Source organism: Tribolium madens, unplaced genomic scaffold, assembly GCF_015345945.1.
Source record: "Tribolium madens isolate multiple individuals breed KSU strain unplaced genomic scaffold, Tmad_KSU_1.1 Scaffold_19;HRSCAF=116;Tcas5.2_LG9, whole genome shotgun sequence".
NCBI classification, from domain to species: domain Eukaryota; kingdom Metazoa; phylum Arthropoda; class Insecta; order Coleoptera; family Tenebrionidae; genus Tribolium; species Tribolium madens.
Genome location: NW_025400983.1, coordinates 16,997,690 through 17,025,226, shown reverse-complemented (window position 1 = coordinate 17,025,226; position 27,537 = coordinate 16,997,690). Strand labels below are relative to the sequence as shown.

The 27,537-nt window shown below is 30.4% G+C and overlaps 1 protein-coding gene across 4 annotated transcripts in view; it reads right to left on the bottom strand.

The window, feature by feature from the left end:
• LOC123015504 (myelin transcription factor 1) overlaps positions 1–27,537 on the bottom strand; it is a 241,221-nt gene that overhangs the window by 19,420 nt on the left and 194,264 nt on the right. For all 4 annotated transcript variants that reach the window (XM_044415265.1, XM_044415267.1, XM_044415266.1 and 1 more), the window contains exons 5-7: positions 14,806–14,846; positions 4,245–4,933; positions 3,913–4,173 (exon numbers count right to left, since the gene is read on the bottom strand). In XM_044415265.1, the coding sequence (XP_044271200.1) occupies positions 3,913–4,173; positions 4,245–4,933; positions 14,806–14,846 (991 nt within the window). The remainder of the gene's footprint in view (positions 1–3,912; positions 4,174–4,244; positions 4,934–14,805; positions 14,847–27,537) is intronic.

Sequence of the window (27,537 nt, the reverse complement as noted above, 5' to 3'; positions counted from 1 at the left end):
CGTTAGTTAAGGGTAGGGAAAGTGAAAGTCGGAAAATTAGTATATAAGGCATTACCATTGTTAAATTAGTTAGTTTTATTCTCACCTGAGGATGACCACTTTGTGGTCGAAACGCGTTGTGCTATTAAAATAAAAGTTTGGTGTGACGGGCTAATCGTGTTTTTGTTCATCGTTTCCGTACCAAGAAGATCCAAGAAGAAGAAAAATTAAATTTAAATGTTTGTCTTAAGATCTTTAATGTCTTCTTATAGCAGTTTAAAAATAGAGCTCGTAGTTAAAATTCGAGCGACTGTCAGGGCAGAGAATTTAAAAGATCGACTATAAAGTATAAATATTGCTAAATTCAGAAACTGTTATAAAGAAATTTGTCAAACTAATGTCAAAATTAACAATATGCCAACATAAGTACACGGCATATTTTTTAGAAGAGCGTATATTAACGTGTTAACATAAGAGGTAGGTAAACTGAAATGCATCATATAGAAGCAGTATAAGATATCAGTGTTGGAAAAAGTTTTTATTATTCTTAAGAACATAAAACGGGTATTTTAAAATCAATTTTCTCAAGATCTCTCCCAAAATCTCAGTTTTTGTTTCAAAGTCCTAAGTTTTTTATCAAAATTTTTATACTCTCTTAAAATTACAAGATTTTAGCACTGTTTCGTAAGGTATTGATTTTTATAATTTGGTTTTAAAAAAAATACATTTGAAAATTATACTTAAAACTGTTTTGTTTGAAGAAAAAATTCCTTGATAGATTTTGGTTTATTTTCATAGAATATCACTGTAGTTTTTCAGTCTATGTATTATGCTCTAGACCGGTGGGAGGTGGTGCATAGATTTTAATCAGTGAAGCCATAAAAACTTATTAAAATATCTATATCTCAAAATAGAATAGTTTTTGCAAACGTCTCGACGTATTCACTCTTTTTAAATCTATTTCCGGCCTTTCATAATTTCCATCCCTGTCAGAAATCCTTCCAAAGTTAGCAAGCAAGCAAGCAAGCAGTCTCTCGTCGTTCTTAAATTAAAAGAGAAGGACGCACTTCTTGTGTACATCTTGTCCGTAAAACTCCGCCCTGGTTGGTCGATTAGCCTATCCCGGATAACGGGTGGAGACTCAGTGTAAAAATGTTTTTTTCGGAAAAAAGAAACCACAGCCGTGAATGGAGAGCGCTGCGGGTGCGCGCGGACTCGGTCACCGCACCTGCGAACTGCGCCCGCCACCAACGCACTCATCCACCCCCTGGTTGGCCTGGCCGGCCACCACTGCTGCTGAAGTCGCGCTTTTCCTCCCAAAATCGATCATGATTCTTAAATCAGGTGCTACTGAATGAAAACCAAAAAAAAAAATCCCTTTCGGCCATTATTGACGATGTGTTGGTAATTATTTATGTTTTAAAAGGGTTGACGAACACTCAGGGTTAAGAAACAGTTCGGAAGCGAGTCACGTCGCTGTCGCTGACATGCCAGCTTATAACTTGTATAAAGTAAACCCATAATACTACTTGCGTCTTTAGATGGCGCCAGAGAGCCAGGTGACAGCTACGTGCCAAGAGAATTTCCTCACCCCAATTAAGGGACGTACGGGCTTGGATCATTATGTACCTATCTAAGTTATATTACGAAACAACCCCATAAAACTATTTCTACAAGAAAAACTTTACTTGATTGCAGGTACCAAATTCACAACTCATGACCCTTGTAATTTTTACGTATTTCATTTTTCGTTGTATTAGAGAAACTTTTATTAACAGTAAAAAGATCAAGTTTTACAACTTATTCCGTGTGAATATCAGACAATAGTCTTAAATCACCTAAAATCGAGTTCCTGATAACAAAATAACAAGTGTTTTGGCACGTAAGATTTTAAATTTGTTTGGACGTAAGATAATATTATTCAAAGTAAGAATTTTTTAAAGGGAAAACACTAAGTCAAAAGTGGTAGCAGTTCATTTCTATGACCATAAATAAATTTTATTTGTTTTTCGTTTCTGAAAGTTTTTTTTTTTTAATTGAGTTAATTTTTAGAGACAATTCTGTATTAAAAGGCTGCAAGTAAGTGCATTGTCATGGGAAAAAAGTTCTCTAAAGAATAAAAATAAGATAGTTTGTATAACATGTACCTACTTAATACATTCTGTGTAATTTTTTTTTTAAATAAGTAAACTTGATGTAAGTTCTAAATTCTCTTCCTGTTAGTTTCAAAATTGCTACTTTGTCAAAATAAGTGCAATCAGACACCCTTATTTGTCCTGGTTTTCCATCTTGACTATTTTTTAATAAATTTCTTGCTAAAAATTAGCGCACCTTTATAAAATCTACAGTAAAATTTTATTTCAAATTTCAACAGTGATGTTGTTATTACTTTTCTATACATGTTTGTAGGCCAATTTCTAAAAAATTGTTAAGAGTACTTTTTGTGTTGTCGTCTCCAAATTTTGCTTAAACGTATTGTTTATAAAAAATAATCAAAAACAGGAACTGCTAACTTCTCTTATTATTATAATTACCACAAATATTCTAATGTTTTTATCTTTAAAGCAGTTTGACATTTATCCCTACAAAAAAAAACAGACTTTGCAAATGCAATTTTTAGTTGAGATATGTTATTTATGTATAAAGTTGACCAATCTACATTGAAAAAAATTGTTTTGAAGTGTGTAAAAAGGTTTCATTGTTATAAATTATAAGAATGTACTAATTTTTTTCACTTTTTATGTGCGAAATGATTTTTTGGTTTCGGTAGCAGCGATACTAAGTTAGGTATTGACATTTTTCTGAAAAAAATTAGAAAATACACCAACTTAAATTCTTCTAACATATTTATTGTTAATAATTAAATAGAAGCATTGCTAAAAAAGGCTTGTTTGATACAATTTTTATTTAATTTTGTTATCTACAGCATTAAATGAAAGTAGGTCTAATTTTTTTTTATATTTACTGATATTTGTAAAATAAATTTTCCATTAACGTTTGGAAATTTAATAATTTTTTTCAAAACTTTTTTTTAGAATTCTTTTTTAAAAATGTTACGTTCTGGTTCACAGTTTAAAAGATAAATCATCATGTTTGCGAGAACTATCTCTCTATCTCTCAAATTTCAATAAAGTATTTAAAAAAATGAAAAGACGATTTTATTTTTCCAAATTGTTATTGATAGCTGAATTTACGTTAACCTTTTTATATCCTAGTAAAAATCGTATGTAAAAATATTTTTGATTTATATTAATTAATATCAATTTTAAGAAACAAAATTATTTAAGTCTGCTTTGTGTTGTAGTCTATACTTTTAGCCAAATAATTTATAAATATGTTTAAACCAAAGAGAACTGGTGGTGGAATAAAATAAAGCAAAAAAATAGTACGTGACAGTTAGTTAATAATGAACACGACTTGATCACTTATTGTTGACACCCTGTATAAGAAAAGCAAATAAATATAACATTAAACAATAGAGCAAAGCCTCACAAATTTGCACCTTAAATATTTGAATGTTTTTGCAATTTTTTTCAAAAAATGTTAATGTTAATATTTTAATAAATAATTTAATAAAAACGTTAAAGATGATCTCAGATATTAAAAGAAATAGTCAATGAAGATTTGATAACCCAAATAAAGCGCTGACACGTATGTTTTGAAAACTGAAAACTGTTGATCTAAAAAATGACGTCGCTTCTCCAATGAAAGGAGTTGCGGCGAAAAATCTTACTCTCGAGAATACACATTTATTTTGATGAAATAACCTTCCATAATTCAATTTGCGATGTATATTGCTATAGTATAAGTTATTTCACATTTAATTTTCATCAAAAAAGTATAATTAAGGGTTTCGAAAAAACACCACAAATTAGCATCACTTATTGGTGATTATTTGAGGTTGAAATAAATGCAGGAAAAATTCTCACTCACCCTTTCCTATGCTATTGGGGGAGAGCGCTGCTGTTGACGTAATCATTTTGGGTTCGTTGGCGACGGCTGTTACACTTGGTACGCCTTCCCTAGCCACTTCTTGAAGAGCATTAGCTGCTCTTGAGCCCGCTGCAGCTGGCTGTAAAATTGTATACTGCTTGTTTACGTCCTCCGAAGATTTTTCCACATCCTTGACCACTTTACTTTTATCATCAGTGGCAATCGGATAACCGACAAACGTCGCTTCTGCCGGCAAAGGGCCTAAATTCAACAAAAAATCGGTTTTTTGTTATCTCAAAAAGAAAACAATAAAATATAGAAAATGTATGTACCAGTTTTTCCGTCATCGCAATCAACTTTTTTCTCCTTCTTGTTATCGTTGTTCTCCGAAGCCGATTCCGACATGTCAATTTCAAGTTCATTGGAGGAGTCGTCCACTAACTCGTTAAAATCCGGTGGTTCGTATTGTGATGTTTCATGTTTGATTTTAATCTTTCCTTCATCTTCCAACTTGATCCTCGTCCTACCCTTCAATTCCTCTTCTTCATGCGGTTCTCTAAGTGTAATCACGTCTTTTAAAGAGCACACATCATTGCTGCCATTACTCGAAGAAGAAGGCGACAATTTAACACTCTTTTTCTCATCAAACAAATTTTCAAAAGCTGGAGACTCGTCTTGCTTTTTTTGATACGAAGATCCGCGAGGACCGGGCCAACTACCAGACAAATTCTTAAGTGCTGCTTCTGTTTCTCGAATAAGAGTCTCATCAGCTGCACTTTCGTCCGATGTCGTATTAGGCAACAATTTCTGACATTTTTTCAGAGGACTGGTTGTTGATGAAGCAGGTAACACACGCTTTTTCTGAGGTAAGATTAGGGATTTTGGCGGTTCTACGTCTTCGGGCTTTCGGCGCTTTTTCTCATCGTCTAGCGAGTTTGAAAAAATTTTAGAAACGGTTGCCATACTGGAATCGTCCAGTTTTCGTTTTTTCAGCTGGGGTAGACCAAAGGGGCGACTAGCTCTGAAAAAAAACCGTTTCTTCAGTCGCTTTAAATAAGAAAACAAACCCATTCAAAATTAAATTTACTTTGATTAATTACTATTAAAACAAAGTTTTAGTTTTTTTTGTATGGAAATACAGTGGAAGTAAATAAGAAAAACAAAAACTACTCAATTTTTTGGTTTAAATTGCTCAATTATGAAAGATGCAAAATACTTTGCACTAGTTTAAAGTCCGTCATCGAAAAACGTGGATTTTCTAAATTTTGTACTCAATGTTAAAGAGTGCTTTTATCAACTAATTTCAGTAGATAAAGTAGTTTTTAATCGTCTAGTGAAATAAAGTAATTTTTATCTACTGTTTAGCTTTTATCAACTAATTTCAGTAGATAAACTTAGTCACTCGTAAACTTAACCTTTTCACTCGTAGATAAACAATTTCTTTATCGTCTTGTATAATAAATAACTATAAATTAATAATTAGAATCACTTAAAATAAAAGAAACGTCTGAAATTCTTTATAAGAAGTTTTAGAAATAAGCTGGAAATAATTAAAAAACGAAAATCACTCAATTTAAATTAAATTTATTTCAAAAAATCTTGCACTAGTTATATTGCTGATTAAAATGTAACAATTTTTTCTAACTTAAGTAGGTACCCAAGTTCTAAAATCACTCCAAGTGTAGAAAAATTAAATTTAGGGAAATTACAGGAATAGGGTTAGAATAAAAATGTTCGAATACCTTTTAAATTTTTTTATTTTAAGTAATATTTCAAAATACGGTTTTGTAAAAAACGTTTAATAAAGAAATATTTTTTTCAACTAAAGTACTGAAATCACTTGTAGTGTAAAAGGTGTTTGCCACAGTATTAAAAGGAAAAACTTTAAATTGTGTGACAAAAACAGAGAAAAATAGGCAGTAAACAGCACATATCTGGGAAATTTCAACGATGGGTGTAACATTTTCATTCAACTTCCGACATTCCCTTGAATAAATCGTGTCAGTGTTTATTAAAAATCGTTTATGATTTGAAAATTTTGGACTTGTAAGCCAAACCACGTCCATGTGCTATAGTAAATTAGCAAATATGTATAACAATTACCGCAAACTATCTCAACCAGCTTAAAAGTACGTCAGTTGGATGTAAGTTAGTTGGTAAATCCCTGAGCTCCTGCGAAATACAGATAGCTAAAATAAGGACTATCCTGGCTAAGGTTGGTAATCCTTAGCCAGCGAGACTTTCGAACATCAAGATTTCTTCAAAGTGGGATTTAAAGGATTAAGTAACGGTATGAGATACGCACCTAGCTAGTACAGACTGCATCGTAGTAGCATCGTCCACAAATCACCTCTTTTTATTAGTACACGCGATTTGTACACGCACGCACGCGATCTCGCATAGGACTAACGTGCGTAGGCAACACGCACATCGGTGCAACTGCAGCAACGGAGCTTTTCGGTGGCGGCTGCAGCGCGCGCAAACTAAAAGAATGCAACCCTCGCTGGAAGGAAGGAGTCGTCGGTCGTCCCCTTGATAGAGGGACGCAAGTTGCCATAACTCGTCGATATCTAGCACAGGGGAGTCGGTAGGGAACAACTATGAAAAATTAGGACAGTTCAAGGCGATATTAAAAAAGCTTTAAAAATGTACGAGTTGCTGTAAAACTGTAGGGGTTGAAAATCAAAAATTGTCATTGTTTCTTAGTTGTGAGAAAGTTGATGACTATTAAAGTGTTTAATGATTACTACAACATGTTTTTAATTATAAAACGAGAGAAATAAACGGTCGTCGTCTTAGTCGAATAAACAAAGTTGACGGAGGTTAGCGAACGTAAAAAGTTTTCCCTAATTCTGACTTAGACCTACCTTATCAACTTGCCTAACTAGTTCACGCGAGTTAGAAAGAGAAAGTACAAAGAACGTAAGTGTAATTTGTGTCGGCGAAGTTTCGGACTAAGTTAGCGTCAGTTTGAAATTAAAGTGAACTTTTTATGAACTGACATGAATTTTGCAGAATCGATACTGTTTACATTTGACTGGAAACTGAAGAATTGAATGAAATTTCCTTCTAGGGTTACATATTTTTTTGATTTCTTTAAACAGTAACAACACTTATTAATGTTATATTACTTTAGTCTTAGAGTCTGTATAAATCACCCTTACAAAATTAGAACTTTGCTGCAGTAGATGGCGCCACTAATGCGGTTCTTATATGTAACGCACACTTTCTTTAGATGTTCGCAGTGTTGGAAACTGCTGGTTTCAATTATTATTATTGTTTTAATTATTTATCCTCTTATAGTTATATTATTGAAAATTTGCAAATAAAGTATTAAAGAACAAGAAGTTTTATTCTCACCTGAGGATGACCACTTTGTGGTTGAAACGCGTTATAAAAAGTTTGGTGTGACGGGCTAATCGTGTTTTTGAAATCGTTTCCATACCAAGAAGATCCAAGAAGAAGATTAAAGAACATGACAACGATATGTACCTTCATTTGAAAATGATGAAATACCGGGTCATTAAGATTTTGTTTGAGTTGGCAAAAGAATTAAGTGCGTTTTGTTTATCGGCTGTTTGCCACATTGCAAAATAACACTGTCATTGTCGAACCGGATCTTGCTCAAAAAAATACTCTAAAAAGTCAATATTGCCAACTCAGTTTGGTCATCCGGTATAAACTAACCAAAAATTAAAATTACAGTAATCTACATCTTTGAAAGACATAGAAAAACTGTATATTTAAAGATATAATGGAAAGCTTGCCAAGTTTTTACAATGCATTTATAAACTATAAATAGCAATTATTTAGTTAGCAAAATTATTTAAATTTTGTATCAAAAATTTAAATTTAACAGATCAAAAGAATTCAACACAATTCAACTTTTAAATAAATCGTAAAGGTACTAAAAAATAACTATGGCTTTGCTAAATTTTTTTTGCAGATTTTTATAAAGTTTTTTAAAGATGAAAATTATTTCAAATAAATTTTACTCAGTAGAAATTAACAAAACAAATTTATCACTGCATTGATTATACCACGAGATGACAAAAAACGCAATATTTTTTTTTTAATTTTGCCATATACATGATCTTTTAGAGGTGGCGCCCCACATAAAAACATCAAGTACGATAACATACCAGGTATATGAAGAAAAATGTTAAAAAAAAAACCTTATCTATAGGAGTTTCAAAATTATGGGGGTTTACATTTTACACATTGACTTTGTTTATTTTTATTGAAAAAATAATTTTATATCTTTTTTGCTGCAAGCTACTAGAAGAGGAAACAAAGAAGCTGTATCTTAAAGTGAAACTATTTAACATTATTTGTGGCTTTTGGTGGCAAAGCTCTTGTACTTTTATTAAATACTCGTAATTATGAAAAAACATACACAAGACAATTAATAACAAAAAATCGACATAAGAAAGGTTGGATTGCAACAACATGTAATTTTTTTAACATTTTTTTCATGGTCCCGGTATCTTATCAACTAGGCATTTTTCTCTAGGACGCGAGTTGTGAAACATCCTGTACCTATAGTAAGAATTGTTCTAGACAGAAAAAACGTAGAAAAAGTATTATAAAGAATAAAAAAAACAAAATTTGCTCATTCTTATTGCTAATGAGAAGATCAACTTGTAAAAAAAGACAATAGTGCAAATTCTTTAAGAATAAGTTTAAAAGATATTCTCAACTTTGAAATTAAATCAATGCAGGTCTACAAAAAAATTAGAAACTTTTTAAAATATTCAAGTGAAGAGTAAAAAATATTCAAAAATATCGATTTAAAGAATTCTGTAGGCTTAAAGGAAAAACTAAGGAAGAAATTCGTGAATGTGATGACTCTTATCAAATCTGACTTTTCAACGTTAAACTTAAAGTACATGCAATTATTGTGTCAAATGTGAAATGTTACAAAATCAACTACAAAATGCATTTAATTTTGATTTTTGTTTTCACAACATTCACTACCTTTGGAATATACTTATCAATTTAGCAATAGAAAAAAAATCTTGAATGTAAGTAGATACGAGTATGTTATCTTTTATTACTACAAGAATTAAAAGTTCTAAATAACTGCCATACCTGTCACTACTATTTATTAGACTTGGCGTATTAGAGAATTTATCTTTTGAAGATTTTCAGGTCCTTGCACCCAGTAAAGAAAGTGTATTTCTAATAGGCAGTTCTACATTTGTTTTTAATTTCTAAATTTAATTTTCAAAATTCAGACTGTTTAAAACTTAAGGAGAAAAGATTTTTATTCAGACGTTTCTTTCTTAGATTAAAAAAAAATATATAGTTAACTCCACAAAATATTCATTAATAGCAATTTTCATGCCCATGTAATTGTGTGAGTGTGGACTTGCAATTTATTGATTTCTTGTTTTAATAAATCTACTAAATTTTAAATTATTTTCGAAAATTCAGAGTAATTAATAAGTTTTTAACCGTTTCAGGTTTTAATCAATTAACTTTTGCCAAATTTATGTTAGTGATTTGTCACTATTTAAACCAAAAAGAATATTTCAATGCAACATCACTTGATCAAATATTCGACATGCAAATATTATTATAAACGTGTAAAAATCACCGTTCGTAACACATATAAAATTAAGTAAAAATAAACAATTTGAAGAATTTTGTTTATTTGAAAATTACGATAAAGTTAAACTCTGGACCTAATCAAAAATTTAACTCTCGCCCATTTAAAACCCTTATTTCGGTCAGGCTAAAACATTCTCTCGGACCACAGTTTTTAAATTTTGCCTTTAATTAGCAAATTATTTCTGTTTTTAACCACGTTGTATAATGAAATTATAATCACCCAAAGCCTGAGTTATTTCTAATTGATATTCAAATTGTTGTCGCTGATATGTAAAATTTAATTTGAATTGTGATTGAACAAGTCTGGAGTCTTGTCTTTGGTAAATTGGTAGAAATTTTCTGCTACAATTCAGATCGGTTATTTTTGCACGCATCGGCCACACACAAACCCTTCTCGTGCAAAAGCCAAGGGTTGTATTCAAACCGGGTCGACGTGCAAGCGTAATTATCGAAAATATTGTTCGGCCTGAAGCGTCGGAGGTAGTTGGGGGTGCGACGTCGGTGCCGCCTGCGACCTGGCATATACCGTCCGCTCTGGCGCCCTGATTTATCGGCCCGACGTGATATACTGGGTGATATATGGCCCAGCCGCCTTAAGAAATCCACCATACGCGATATCTCGGACCGATCTATGAACCTGTCTGTAAATATAACCAGATTTATGCTTTCGTACTCTGCTCTGATATAGTAGAATCGAGTTGTGTTCCGTCGGTTGGTTGGTGAGTCTTTTGTAATTATGTGTACGTCATTCTCAAATCGCTCTTTGATTTGTGAACAGACGTAGATATTTATTCTCTCTCTCAAAAATAGTTTTGATTTAATGAAATTTCTGTAGGTCTGTGTGTGAGCGCGTTATGCTCGTATGAACCCTTAAGCGACCCTCGTCCGAGGAAATGAAAACTGAACACTTTTACACACATTTCATGCGCTGACAGTTAAAACTTCTGATTAAAATTTCATTAAAAGTATAGATGAGGAACGTATAAATGCTAATTGCATTTTAAAATCAGATGACAATTCAAAATGCCAAAGTCATATCGGCAGCTTTTAGAACGCAGACATTTCACAAATTCATCGATAAACAAATTTATTTAGACAGTTTGGATATTCAAGAAGGGCTACAACTGTCATTTTCGATTAGTACAATTTTAAACTATAATCATGCAGATTTGTTACGTTAAAAATAGTACAATAATGCTTCTCAAAAAAATTTATAAAAATATCGCTTCGTCGCTATAGAAGTGGCAAGTAAAAGAATGACCCGTATATCGGGTTAATAGGTCTACTTTTTTTGGCTTTCCCCTCGTTTAAAGGGTGAAAGCCGCAGCGGCTCATGTCAGTCATCTGGCATTACGACGTTTCACAAACATACGGTTTAATCTTTTTTAAAGAGAGTGGGTTTAGTTTGCTAATTAAGAACCATTTAAAATGTCATTTTTCTGTGTACTGTTTCGTTATAATTTACATTTAATTTTTCCACCTTTTTAATAATATAGACTTTAAACACTTTGACTTGACTTTTAAACTCTAATTGCAATTTCCTTGCTGTTTTTTGACGATATGTCTACCTCATTATGAATTAAAACAATTAAAAGTTATTTAATTATAATGATAATAACACTCACAGTTCTGCTTTATTGCTAATGTGATTTGTTGGTTTGTTAAATGATTGTTGAATAATTATAGCACTCATAACTTACAGAAAACAATATATTTACAGTTTTTACGATCAAGGATTAGAAGTAGTTCCAAATAAATAAAAAAAACACGAATTAACTTAATTATTAATTGTAGAAAATCAAATTAGTGCAACTCTCGATAATTAAACCTGTGATGTTTTGACAAAGAAATTTTATTGAAACGTATTTTCAAAATCTGTATTTTATGAAAGTGCGCAATACCGGAGTCTGAACAAAATGAAATATAAATTGCCAAAACAATTTCAACTGAAACATTTCAAGAATTTTTCAATGGCATAATTCCAATGAAATAAAATAGAAAATTATTTTTTGTAGGGAGGTGTAATCATCTCCTAATTTTCATGTCTGTAACTATTTTTCTAAGGTCTTATAAAAATTATTTGTGTAATTTTACAACAGTTTACAAATATATTATTATTATTGCACGTATTCTTTAGTCAAGTTCTTTTATTTATTAGACAAAAAAAAATAAATGAGAAATGAATTTGAAAAAAGAACAAGAACAAATACCAAGTGGAAGCTATAGTAACAAATGTAAAAAGTTAAAAAAAGAAAACTGAAAACCTCGAAAAAATTTTAAATCAAAAAAACAACTCCAATGTACAAAAAAATTATCGCATTATAAAATTGTCTAAAATGTTCGTAATTATGTCAAGACTGCATTTGTGAGTAAATAACCCGGCGCCTCCACCACATTTGTTATAAAGAATTACTAAAATGTACTGATATTTTCTTATTTTTTAGCAGTGTTTACTAATAAATAACTAAACAAATAATAATAATCATAAAATAATAAAAACTTTAACTTTCTTTAAAATTAAAACATCCACAATTTGTATACCATAATTCCAGCTATATTTCAATTGGCCTATTTTTAGATTAAAGAAATAGCCATTGTCATTGCTGTATTGACAAACATCTTTTGTTGATTTCACAATTTTTTTCAATTATATTGTGCTTTGAACATATCGTTTAGGTGCAATAAGAACTTTTGAAAGTGCGAGTATTTTATGTTCTTATTGTTGATGACACTGCTGTTAAAATTAAATTGCTTTCAATATTTTTACCAATGTCCTAAATTTCCGGAGGCGTACTTAAATTTTTATTGAGAATTTCCAGATTAGTCACAATAACAAGTGTATATTCAAGAGTTGAATTTTACAACGACTTTATAAATAATACTGCTACGTGTCAGCAACACACGTAAAGATTTTTAAATTTATAAATTGCCTTTTTTTTAAAACAACATAAAAAGCGCATAACATAAAAATTGTATAAATGACTCGCTACAAAAAGCTATTCAAGCAATTGTTTGTTTGTCAACTCGCCGCTACGCAGCTCGTATCGGAATTTCAAAGTCTTGTTTGAATGAATGTTAATGTTAATATACCATTTTTTTCAAAAAAAGTACAGTGAAACCTTTGTATTGCGGACACTTGTGGAACATACATACAACTAATGTTTGCTCAAAAAAGACGTCGAAAAAAACATATGCATTTATAAAATTATGAACTTAAATTTTTTGTGTACTTTTTACTTCCGCCTTTAAAGTACACAAAAATGTATTTGTAAACCAATACATCATACATATGTACGAAGAAGTAAACACTGTATTAACAAAGAAAATAAATAAATATTTAAAAACTAACTAACTTTGTAAAGAATCTGTATAGCTGTATTATTTATTAAAATTTCATGATACATTTTATTAATGCACTTATAAATAGGCAGCATGTTTTCATTGAATTTGTAAAAGATAAACAAAAGGTATTGTTTAAGAAACGAAGGGTTTCCGTAGTGGATGTTTTGATCAAAATCACTCTTTTTTGGAACTCATAAAGTTTAGTTAGCCCATTTTTTTAGAGGTAGAATTTCTTAAAAGTTCAAAAAAAAATAAGCTAATAATTATTATGGATCTTTTTCTTAATGTATAAAACATCCGAATAAAAAAATCGATAAAAAAGGTACATTATTAAAAAGAAACTTTTTCCACGACCTTATACGAAAGTAACTGTTTCCATACAGCGAATTACTTACGAAAGTTGACGATATTGAACGAATTGATTATTCTCCTATCCACACGTGTGAAAATATGAAAGTAACGTAAGAGGTTGTGCGATTGACGGAAAGCCCTAGACGCATCTGGCAAATTGTGCGTGCTTTGCTGTTTGTTGGCCATGTATGTACATTGCTTTTGACTTTTATTTTCTTCATCATTCTCCAAAACTGATGCAAAGTTTTGTAAATAAAACCACCGACTATTTAAACCTACGTCAGCTTACATAAGTAAGTATTTAATATTAATAGACGCTTAAATTAATAATTGTCAATCTTAGATTTTTAAGAGAAATATTACATTGTTTCATTGAAACGAAATGTCGTAGAAAAATAGTGGGAAAAATAGTGTACATAATTCTCGAAATTGTCTAACGCATTCGTGAGACTTCTCCCCACTTGTGCGTTATTTGTCACTTTCCGTGCTCGTTATGTAATATACTATTGTATTATCTATATTTTTTTTGCATTAAGTACATAAATAAGAACCATTTGCAAACCAAATTGTGCATTTTATTTCAACCAAAGTCACCAATAATGTAATACTAGGTTTTTGATAAAAACGTCATAGAAAGTTTTTACAAGTCTATAACAATCACAATGTCCTTCTAACCTTCAATTCTTTCATTCTTGGGATACTTAAAACAGTGTACTTAAAATATTAGAACAGTTTAAATACTTAAAATTGTTGTCATCGACTCTGATATTTTGTTCTACGTGTCAGGGGTCACCACGCCCGTTTAAAAAAGAAGAAAATTGTCAGGTGAGCATCCCACCGCAAGTCTCGTAAATCAGGCCAACATGGCGTTAGTCTGTGTGCACATGACGCCGTTCAAGCCCGCTTCTTATCGCTGTTCCCCGCCTCCAAGACTTTCGACAAATTAGTCATCAGTTTTGTCGGTTTCCTTTCCTTCGTCTTTCTTTATCGCGTCGCAGGCAAATGTGGCCACAGTATTTATGCATTCGCCTACAACTCCATTCGCTTTTTATTGTTCAGCCAACAATATGTCACGTAGGCAAGCATCGAGATAACAACTAGGTAAACGCTATTTTATAACACAAGGACCTGACCGTCAAAAGCCACTGCCAAAGCAGATTTCGATTGGTAATTTGAACGATTTTTAATAGTTACCCACGCAAAATATATTTATTTCAAAAATGTCAGTTATTTTCTAAACATTAAGTGAGATCAAAATTAATAATCCTTTTAATTTAATTAGTAAAACACTTGCAATAAATCAATCAATAAGTGATTGAAAATACCATTTAGGAGAGAACCTCAATCTTAGAAAGACACTTTTATGTGTTTTAAGCTTTGTTCATGTTAAATATTTAAGTTGTCACGCAAACACTGATGTATGTATGATAGATCTGCTTCCAATAAAAAGTTCGACGTTATAATATATTGCGGTTCAGATGTGGATATGCGGGTTTTAAATCATGCATGGCAGCTTCAATATAAAAAGATCGGTTTTTGGTCTCAAACGATATTTTTCTGCATTTGTACATTTTTAATGATACTCACCTATTTTCGGCTCTTCTAATCCCAGGCCTCCGCTCCTCTACCTGAAATCAAAACAAACACATTACTACTGAAATTATACATATAACAAAATTAAAAACTTATTTTTCTAAATATGTTAACAATACTCAATAGTTATATCCCGAGTGCATGCCAAATACGCGAATATTTTTACGAGTGCACAAAGTGACGGCATGCAAGAGGACTAATTTTCGAAAAAAAATTCGTAGGAATTCACAATAGAAATAATAAAAAATAATGACTTTTAGATGAATTACGAACGAAAAATCGTGAATGTGCTTTTAGTAATAACTATAACTATTATTGTTCAAATACTAATGTGCTTTTAGTAATAACTATAACTATTATTGTTCAAATACTAATTAATTGTAACTTAAATCAATTAATGCATTTGGATAATTAACAGGGCAAATGTTTTAAAAATTTCAAAAATATTCACTCTATGCACGTGTGCATATACTTTCATGGTGAATCGAATACTCAGTTATAATACTTATAAGTTATAATACAACAAGTAGTCAAAAATTGTCAAATATTTTTATGAATGGTCATTCGCTTATGAACACCATGAGTGCGCAGCACAAATGATATTCGCAAGCGCAATGACCATAATTAAAAATAGTCAACTATCTTTGATTATGAATTGTATTCAAAAGACTATTCAATGAACCAAATGTCACTGCAACCACTCGTGGAATATCCAGTTATATTTTATCACGAGTGGATATTAGTTTGAATTTGTTGTTGCTAAGATGCGGAAATATATATCTGTTATTTTATTGGTTAATATGTGAAAAAACAGAGGTAAACGGAATAGTCGGTGATATTTTTCTGAAGGAGTAGTCATAGATATGTAGTTTTGTAATCAAAATTATAAAAAATCTACTAAAAGGTTCTTTTATTTGTACAGTAGACTGTACATAAGTAAATTTGTTGATTGAGAAAAAAACATTTTGCCAAATTGTATTAGAATAATTGCGAGCAGAGCAATTAGAAATACGTAAAAATTTTCACATTTTTTAAATGCACTAGTTAGTATAAAAAAATGATTAGATAAACCAACAATTTTTTAAACCAACAACTTATGTTATAAATAATAATAATAATAATAATAATTATACTGAGAATGTAGATTAATATCCAAACAAGTGTACGTATATCAGACTAGAACTAGACGAGACATCGGACTAACTAGAATTGGACGACTAGTTTTAGCAGGTAGTCGTGTTAACAGGGAAGGCAACACGTCGCGTGTATATCTATCTACATGATGACAAGTGCCATTCGCACTTCCGCTGGCGTTCGTGTAAACAAGTTTCAGACAATTCTGTTGTTAACTAACATTTTTGACCAAAGGAACACTAAAAGAATTTCTTTGCTTTTTTTTCTTTCCAATCACTGATAATTGATTTTTAGAAAAGAGTTTTTTTCACCATATATCAAAAAGTAAACATTTTATAATTCACCTAGGCATAAAGCAAAGTTGCATTACATTGATGTTTTTAGTCTGAGTAGGTAATAGATCAAAAAGCCTATAGACAATGAATCTATTTGAAGCAACAAATCAGAAAGCTGTAGAGAAAATTAAAAGTTTGTTGATTACAAATTTAATAATTATTGTTTCGGCTAATAGCTGTGATATTTATAAAGAGAAAATAAAAAAACGTCGATTACAAAGTGTACGGAATTAAAAATTATCGATAAAATCATTGACAGAAATTTTCTTCAAAAAGTGATCTAAAAACCGATAATGGTAATTAAAATCCGGATCTTTTTGCCTGAAACGATCATGCTTTGCATTAAAATTGAGCTTATTTGACCCCATTAACTGCATCTATTTGAATATCTTTAAACAAAGTTTATGTTTTAAGACCTACAATATGAAAAATTTGGTTTACGTACTAGTTACAGATTTTTTACAATAAAAAAAATTGAGAAATAATAACAAAATAACAACAAAAAATTGTTGAGAAAATACAGAGTGTCCCACGTAAGATTTTCGGATCTAATATCTCTGTTATCAATGGTTTTTGATGAAATATAAAATGTAGATAAGATAAAAGGTGGAGATTCAATGAGTATGAGTAATAGTAATAAAATTACCTCAAGGTAAAAAATAATTTTTAGAAAAAACACTTTTAGAAATTTCGAACCATTAACGCCAATAATGGTAACTAACCAGAACTCGGCAATATAGTAGTTTTTTGCAACCGCCTATGTTTTTGTAACTTTAGCCATTTTTAACACAATTTTATATTTTTTTCTTGTAAGAAAGTTAGATTTTGACTTGTAGCATTTTTTGTATGCAATTAATAATTTGTTATAAATTTGAAGTAATTTAGCATTTTTTTAAAAATATATTAAAATCACATGTTAAGGGCTAGAATTGTTTTAATAATGCAATATTAATTTTTACCTACTACCTACTAAATGTATGTTACATTTCAAAATTCGTTAAAATCCGTTGGCAAAAATAGAGACATCAGATCTGAAAGTCTTAGGTGGCACAGCCTGTATAGTGAAAATATTTTGTTTTGGCAAAAATGCTCACAGGTCAATCAACATCGACATTTTTAATTTTTTAAAACCTCTAATTTTATTTAGCCAATTCGATAGATCTTTTAATTGTCGAAATGATAACACCAAAATATTAAACATTACATAAAGAGTTCAAAAAAAAACAGCAAGAAAGTAAAATAATATCAACAAAAAAACAAACACAAAATTTTAAAATAAAGTTGAGAATTTTTTAAAGAGAAAATTGACCTGTTGGTGCATTTTTCTCAAAACAAAATATTTTGAGTTTTAATAAATAAGATTGTTCCAAAATTTTGCCACTCATTGTATGTTTAAACATTCAAATTTGAAAATCGCCTCGTATACTGTTCAAAATACCATGAAGCTATTGTATTTTAGAGAGGTGTCGTAAAGAAGCCATCCATATCGATCCTCAAACCAAAATGTGACTAAGTAACGAATGTAGCGGCAAAGAATGGTCATCCATCAGAGAGGCAATGGCTTGTCCACGTGAACAAGAACTTTACGGTTTAAATAGAATTGTTGGACAAAACTATCATTGGCCTTTCGAGTGGAAAATATCGTCTTATGGTCCGTTCACATGTATAAGATGCATCGCGCATTTATCTGTAATGGGATTCTTTGGTTCTAAATTTTAGAAAAGTTAGGCGTGACGCAATGAGTTCCCGCACTTTGAGGAGGAAGAGCCGAGAACAATGGACTCGTTAATTAAGACTTCTTTTATAAGACTCCTCCGACACGAGACTTCAAAATTTCATTAAAGAACAAGTCACATGAAATAAGGATTATTGTTAGAAATGTGTTAACTAATAGTATTTATAAATTAATGGTAAATAAATCACCAATGAAGCTTTTTTTCCTCTACTTCGCATATGATTGATCAAGCACCCCCAAGAGCGTTGCTCATCATCGCCCTTCCTGTAAAAAAGAATTTCCAGATTGATTTCGGCTATAGGTGTGGCACAGGTGTTGGAATGGATCTCTTTAGAGATAAGATTGAGCCGCATGTGAGACTTTGAGTAATTGTTCAAAGCAAAAATCCCTTTACAAAGAAAACTTTGTCTCCGGCTGTAAGTACACATTTGCGTGCCCGTAATGTTCGATTTGTCCCACCGCGCGAGTGTCTGCAAATGGTGATGAAGTGGGTAGGAGAAATGGGGGTTATATCGGGCACGGAGTCGCGTAACGTGGATTCCTTCGGGTCTCTAATGTAGCAGACAAGCTGATGAAGACAACTCACTCGCATGGGACAACAAACCGGAGCGGAGTCTGGACCCCACTACAACTCACATACTCTGAAATTAACAAAAAAAATTCCAGAAAAGAGCGATTTGAAGTGCTTAAAAACGAAAACTTATTTCCTGCTTCTTAATCGGATCAATCAGCACGTAAAATTCCTAATTATGGCGCGTACCTGTTCGCCTTGCGCAAAATTTTCTTGTTAGTGTCGTATTTAATCCAAAAGTTGGTGATGTGAGCGCAAGAGAGGAGAAACTTTTAATGGTCTTCTTTGGCGTTTAAAGCAAAATAATGAGCCAAAGATAAACAACAATTTTTTCTATAGCTGTTGTACACGATCTTCATCAGTTCGAATGAAATATTTACTCGCAAATAAACGTAGTCGTCGTCTTCACAAGCTTGTGGGTGAATTAAAAGGATCCCATAAATGTACGTGTTGACTCAGGAAATAATCGAAAGCTATTAATTCCAGCGTCAATAGCTATCTGCTTTCAGAAATAATGATCGAGTCGCGTGCTACAGGTGTTAGCTGTAATAATGACGCCGTCGAGCATTTAGATTTTTGAGACACGGAATCGATAGCCGTGTAATAACAATGACGCTATTAAAGACCCATCGTAGAATAAAATGTTTAGTGATTAGTGGTAGAATAGAAAAAAACACAACAAAATGTGATTGCAATTAAAGATAAAATTCACAAATTCAAACACCCTCTTGTGGCGAGACTTAGACACAGTATAATTAAGTTTTGAAAAGCTATCATTAAAATTATCCAATAACAAAAACCGTCTTAATCATAAAATACAATAAAAGTGGGGAATTTTTTTAGAACTCTGACAAAATGAAAGTTTTTTATTAATTGTTGGTCTAAAAGCTTTCATTTTCAAATTGTATCTATGTATAAAAATATTTTAATTAATTGTTGTGCTATTATATTTTGTGTTTTTTTTTAATTACTTTAGAGTAAATAACAGGAAATAAGTTAAAACAAATCAAATGCATTACGCCTTTTTTTCTAAAATTAACAAAATTGTATATTTTTTCAAAAATAAGTACTAGAAAAAAATGAAATCCAAATAGTTTTATCAGGACCGTATTTTCAATAAGCCTTTTTATTGCCAGGACTGCCAGAAGTTAAACGCAATTTTTTTTTAATTGAGGAAAAGACATATTTTTTTAATTACGAGTACCTAGTTAATTTTTTGATTTAACTGTTTATTTTTGAGATCAATTATTTTTAAAGTGAAGCTGTAATAAATTTCGATGATACTGTTTAATCCGATTTTTAATATTGTTTTATAATAAAATGTTTGGAAAATTAATAATTATTGAATATTATTGAATTGTTTTAAATTGCTCAGGAAAAAAAAAGAAAAAAAAAGAAAAAGAGAAAAATGAGAAGACAGAAATTTTAATTATTCGTTAATAATAAATATGTCCTAAAATTCATAAATTACAAGGAAAAATTGAACAATCAAGAAGATATATAATTTTGTCCTTTACAAGAGCAGCTGTTTTGTTATTAGTACTTTTTTTAAATGTTAATTTACAAAATAAAGCAAAAAAATTAAAGAATATTTTTTTTATTTCTTTGAAGGAAGTAATTTTTTTTATCAATTTTTAGTCGAGTAGTTCTAAAATGAATTAGTAATCGTGCAGTTTTATATTTTGTAATTTTTATATTATTTACATCATATAATACAATAGTTATTAGTATTACGTATACAAGGGAGAAAAGTGTATCTTTTCTTCCTACAGGTGGAAGCTACTATCCGAAAGCAGTAACCACCCAAAAAGGAAAACACAAGATACACTTCAAAATTAATAACTTTTTTTGATATTTCATTTTCGCTATTATATCTATCAGCATGTTTTTTCGTTTAAGTACAATTTTTACCTACCTGAGATGTAATTGTGATAAACGATGGAGGAAAATTTTACCTCCCTGAGAGGTAATTGACCACTTTCCTATATGAAATTAGGGAGGAAAATCTTACTTTCTGTTAGAGTCGTAGGAAAAGTAAGTTTTTTTAACACTAATATCTTACACTGTACCTTTTATGTTGCCGTAAATACAGGGTGATTCAAAAATATCGGACCAATACTCGAACAGTGATAGAAGACTTTCAGCCAAGCAAAAATATGAATCCGGATTTTTTGCAAGCCTTCTTTTTGAGATAAAATAGAAATGTCAATTTAAGTAAGTAATTTATTAGTTATAGAAGTATCTATGGTATCTAATATACTATACTATAATAATAGTATCTTGATAAAATCGTTTGCCACCCTCGTCAGTTACAGAGTCATAGTCAAGTCGAAATGTTACCATACATTATTTTGAAATACCTGTAAATTGACTGATCGTATGTAATAAATTGTAGGTATGTAAAAATTTTAAATAATTTTTTAAAACCTTTTCTGCATGGTTTATGAGTTGGCCGCTTATGGTAAATGTTGGATGAACACTAAGCTTCACTGAAATAAATTTAGTTAAATTTAGGGAAATTTAATTTATATTAGTAGGCAATAATCCAAATGTTGAAGATTACATTACCATAATATTATAGATAAAGTAGAAAAGTCTGATTATGTCTTGGATAACGTGGAAACCCGTTTTGGACAGGTGGTCACTACATAATAATTCAGCAAAACGATGATTGATGGTTGGCCACCTGTTGAACAATGTTACCAGAAGTTGGTACCAATTTGATATTTCGCTGTAAAAATAATAATAATACAAAGGAAAATCAAGAAAGAAAGTAAGCAATTTAAATTAAAATGTGCGTCGTCTTGAGATTGGGAATTAGATATTATTAAAAAGTGTACGGATAGGAATTAGCCGTTTCCTCAGAGCTGCGGAATAAGAACCAGGAATAAAAGAAAGGAGAGCAGTGCGAGAGGAAAGGCTGAATAAATTAGTGGTAAAACTGAGATATAAAATTTTGAATATGAATGGGAAATTTTGCATCTTTAATAAGCCCTTTTCAGAAACAAAGCGCAGCTGACGAGAACATATGTAGATGAGGAGACGAAGACGACCGACGTAGACACAGTTAGTTGCTTGAATATGTATGTGTTTACAAATGCACGTAAATATATGAGAATAAAATAAAAACAACAACACTAATCGAAAAGAAAAAATACAAATTCTCAATTCTCCCTTACTGTTCTCATTACTTTTAGGACGAAAGTGTGGAAAGAGCATATTAATATGTCATTTATATTGATTAGTAATCATACTTTCAACGGGAATTATTTATGCCAGCGATTACCGTATAATATCAAGCTATACAACGAGACAAACAAGAACACATTCCTCTTAATGACACCGGACATGCTTAAATTAGTTACATAAAATATTGTAAAAAACTTGCTTTTACAAAAAGTTCCCAACATTGTAACATTGATAAAAATGTTTTTGTCTTAAATGCAGTCACAAAATAATTTCTTTCTCGCTAGTGTTGCTCAAATAAAAAATTACAACGTATTAAAACAAATTTCCCGGCGCATCCACCATTTTTGATTATTTTTAATATAAAAAAAATTGTGAAAAAAATTTTGGTCTTGAGCTGAACGTTTGTGTTAAAAGTATAACAAGAGTAATAATAAATATATTGACACTATATACAAAGCAAATATTAAAATGAGAATAACTGGCAACATTTAGCCAATTGTTTTCATGCTAACAAAAAAGTATCTGAATCAAATTTGAAACCATGTCATTGGAACCTATAAAGATATAAAGGTGTCGGTGTCAGAAAAAACGTTGAAAGATTTCGGGGTGTAGTTCCCTATGTTAAAATAAGAAAATAAGTTCCTATAAACCTATATCCCGAAATAATTCCTGAGAGAGAGTTAGAGAAATAACTCAACCTTATATGAAAAACCCGCTGCGTGAGTTGCTTTTTAGAATTAAGGTCGGTGCACAGTTAAGAAAAAACTCGTTTTTTTTTGAAAATGGTGCGTCGTACAAAAATAATTCAAGGGACATTTTTTGAAGAATATTAGTCAATAAATAAGAATCTGCCAAAAATTTTCAAATTTTTTTTCTAAAGCAAATTTTTACGCCTTAAATATATTGGCCCCACTCCGCTACCCTAATTAGGGTCCACAATTTTTAATGTCACCAATAGATTCAGCGCCAAAAAATTATTTCAAAAGTACATAACTTTTTACTTTTTTATTTTGACTTAATGAACCACCTCCCATAATCTGTATACGTTTTTTCCGGACAGCCTGTAGAAACTAGGTTGACACAAATTGTATAAAAAAATTTAAGTTTAAAAAAAACAAAGAGCAACTATATAAGAAAATATATAAAGTAATATAAATAGAAACAATAACAAACATTTGTATACCATTAAAAAAAGTAATTTTAATCTCTAACTAAAACTTGAGAAATCTTATTTTTTATTATTTTTATTTATTAATCTTACTTGTTTATTTCATTGTTTGTAAAATACTGTAAGTAATCTATACCTAATAAAGAAAAGATTTGACAACATTGTCCATAAAAATATTAAAAATAATTGACATAGAATTGACAGTTTGCATAATAAAAAAAATGTTAGAAATAAATTTCAAAGGATTCTTATGTATATCCAAGGTAGAAAGTATAGGTGATCAACTCATCACAAATCTTATTAACAATTCCATATTAATCTTCTTTTTAAAAACAGAAAAACAACAAAAAAAATTTTGAAAGTTAAAAAATTAATAAATAAATTTTCCTTTTCCATTATAAAAATCTCGGCGTCTCTACATCTTTGACTATATTTTTATTAAGCTGTTTAGGATTAAAAAAACATTGGTGTTAGCAGTATAGATTATAGAGACGGTCCTAATTCTACTTAAACTCATAAAACATTAATTTTTCATCGTTTAAAAAATAATGTAAGTAAGTGAATTATAAAAAAAAAGTATTTAAAGGGAAAAAAAACAATTCTTTACTATGAAAAAAATCTCGGCGTCTGTATCATTGTGACTACATTTTTAATAGGTTGTTTAAAATTTTAATGAATTCTAAAAAATAATACATGATTCAAACAATGGTGTTAGAAGTATAATAAGATATAGAAGTATAATAGATATACAGGGTGCGCCAGAACTCGCGCCCCAGAGAAAAATGCCATATAAGGTAACATACTAGGAACCTGAAAAAATGTTAAAAAAATTCTATTTATAAAAATTTCGAAGTTATGAGAATTTAAATTTTGCACTTTGACTCGACTTATTTCTGTTGGAAAAATAATTTTCTAAGTTTTTTTGTTATAGGCTATTAGAAGCGGATACAAGGAAGCTGTTTCCTAAATTGAGACTCTGTTTACTGTTATTTGTGACTTTTATGGATAAAATGTTTGTACCTTTACTAAATAATTATGAAAAAATATATACAAGATCATTAGTAACATTAAATATACATAAAAAATGGCAAATGTCAAAAAAATTAATGGCAAAATTTTTTTACAGATAGAAGTTTTTAAACATTTTTTTCATGTTATTGGTATCTTATCTTACTTGAAATTTTTCTCTGGGGCGCGAGTTCTGGCGTACCCTGTATAGATATACAGATATAAATTATGGGGCCTGTCCTATTCTACTCAAACTCATGTAATGTAGGAAAAACATTATTGTCTCATAGTTTAAAAAAATATATACAGGGTGATACAACTGAGTTAAAAGTTCGCACGACAAAAAATCGTTTGAGCCTTTTTTCACAAAATATAGCTCTTTAAAGATTAAGTTTTGGATTAAGTTTTTGGCCGTTCCGATTATGTAGTTTCGAATTTAGTTAGCGGAAACGGCAGATCTTGTAAGACTGAAAAAAATCACCAATTTGTGTTTTATGGTGTAAAAAAACATTTAACAAACTAGCAAATTTGACAATAAATTAAATGTAACAACATCTGAAACAAAAAACTAAGATGCCTACATGATAATATAAAAATTGACAGCTCTGTTTTTTTTCAAAAAAATGTTTGAAACAAAAACCTGAGTTCAATTTTATGCTTAGCTGAAGATCTTCTCTCACCATTCGAGAGTTGGTCCGACGTTTTTGAATCACACTGTATAAAAAAATAAAACCTGTAACTTTTAAACAAATGCTGCAGAAAAAAATGTTATTTAAAAACATTAAAAAAACTATTTGCACAAAATACTTGTCTAAAATGCGTATTGTTAATTTATATTTTTTTAAATATAAATTAAATTGTTAAAATGTTATTTAAATAACATTAAAACAACTATTTGCACAAAATACTTGTCTAAAATGCGTATTGTTAATTTATATTTTTTAAATATAAATTAAATTGTTAAAATGTTATTTAAATAACATTAAAATAACTATTTGCACAAAATACTTGTCTAAAATGCGTATTGTTAATTTATATTTTTTTAAAAAATCTCTACAACGCAGCAAGAAAATCGTTTTACCGCATTTCTCGGCACCTGGTCTTTTTCACAATCCTTAGAAGGTGTTTGAAGTTGGTTAGCGCCCCCTTTTTCACAGTGTTTCGCTCACGAAAAAAGAATGACTACAATACGGGGGAAGAGAATCAAGGTTGTAATCCTCTTTAGGTACTGATTCAGATGATATATAATACTGGACAAGATAATATTCAGTTGAGGGGTTCGTAAACAGAAACATCTGAAAAAACTCACGCCACATAACGCGTAACTTTTAAAGCTCGTCATCACAAATAGCCTTCGTCGCTGTTTTAAATACATTACATTGAATGGTTAATTGAAAATCCACTTTAAAGTTGTGCAAGCGGCTTCAGAATTGCAATCAACGATACAATTTCCACATTTTTAAATCTAATTTTAATGTAATGAGAAGATGCGGATACAAGAGAAGGGCGTCTAAAAAAGAAGCACGTAAAATATAGGAAAGAATGCTAATTAATTATTCCGAGGAGCTGAGCCGTTGAAAGTGATTAGCATTCTGGGCTTAGCAGAGGTTTTCGAAACGATATATACCCCCCGTCACACCCAGACTGTCTTTGGAATCATGTCGATTTTTAAACGGCGGCGGCCGCTGCATTCGATAGGGGAGTGACGTTTTGCTCGTTTTGGTGCTAGCTTGCATTTGAATGGGGTTTCATTTGCGGACAGATTGATTCTACAAATATTGAAATATGCACCCCCTTCTTTATTATTTTTGATTGACAACTTTAAAATACTAATTCCTACGTTAAAGCGCTCCAGCGACGGATTACTTACCTGCAGATGGTGCTTCTACGTTTACACTAATTAAATACAAACAATATGAAGATTAAAGAAAAATTATTTAAATAACTTGTATTAATAAAAGTACATACAAAGTAAACATAAAGTATGGAGGGTTTTTTGCTTAAACTAAACATGAACAATTTAAATTCTGATAAAATCTTATTTTCTAAAGATTATAATCTAAGGATTACAGCTATCGTAACCGAATTCAAAATCTTTATAGTAGGTTGCCATTTTAATACAGAAAATTGCATTACACAAAATCAAAAGAAAAGCACAATCATATTTATTATACCACTTCATCTGTCACGTTTTTATTTTTTGAAAGTACGAGTAAATAGTTAAATCAAGTATGATTAATTTTTATAAGACTTATTTTAAGTAAAAATTTCAATCAATTTGCAAAATTTTATTTAAATTGTTAAACATGACTTAAAATCAGAGGTGATTTTTAAATAAAGTTTTATTAAATGTTTTCTATTACTACTATCTTTTCATTATGAACAACAACGCCCTAATAGTATATTATATCACAAGTAGAAAAGAGATTTTTTATAGTCGAGCTGTTTATTTAATTTCAAGGCTTTGTCATATCTTTAAAAACAATGGAGTTATGGTTTGAGGCGTTTTTTATAATATAGTCTGTACAGGGTGCTGCATTTTGGATGTCCGAATAGGGAATCTCCGAAACTAAGAGGTTTAGCCAAAAACAATACATTCTGGGGCTCATTTTTTGAGAAAATAATATTGGCTAAAACCGCATTCCGCTATCGCCTTTTGTTCATATCAAATTCATATCTTCGTTATTATAGAAGACACAGATTTGAAATAAAGACATTACAAATACAGACACTTTTTTACGTAAAATTTAATAATGTAGTTAACAATTTTTTTCAATTGTTTGTTTAGCCGTAATAAAATAAACTTGTATTTTTTTAAATGGGAATCATAGATGGCTATATCATTTTTAAAAATCTTGTTTTTTTCTTATCTAAAAAATATATATTTGTAACAAATTATTATAATACATTTTTAGCAAAAAAATATTTTTGATTTTCGTTCGCAGTTGGCCATGAAAAAATGTTGCATCTTCAACTAAAAAGATTTAAACTATATTATATTCAACCAGTGTCACTAATGAAAGAGTTTTCTAAGTACTAAGTAATGAAAAAGATGCAAAATAAATTGTAAATCAACTTATTGGCGACTATAACATTTCTTTGTTTTTAAACAAGCTAACATTACCATTGCAACCTGTAGTGATACAGAGTGGTTATAAATGATTTTCATCTAGCCAGCTTTGGAATTTTTTTGCATGTAACTTTATTTGTGTCGCTCTACTTTTTTGAAAGCTCTAGTTCTGTCATTAGTGTCACTTATTAATTAATAATAAATGGTTGTAATTTAAACTTTTATTGTTTTAACTAATTTCCAATAATAATTGATAATGATGAACAAAAACACGATTAGCCCGTCACACCAAACTTTTATTTTAATAGCACAACGCGTTTCGACCACAAAGTGGTCATCCTCAGGTGAGAATAAAACTAACTAATTTAACAATGGTAATGCCTTATATACTAATTTTCCGACTTTCACTTTCCCTACCCTCAACTAACGAGTAGAGGGGAGAAAAGGGAATGGGGCCGTTGTCTGAATTCATGAGATTATCTCTATTTTTAAATATTTCAAGACTCTCGAAAGCGT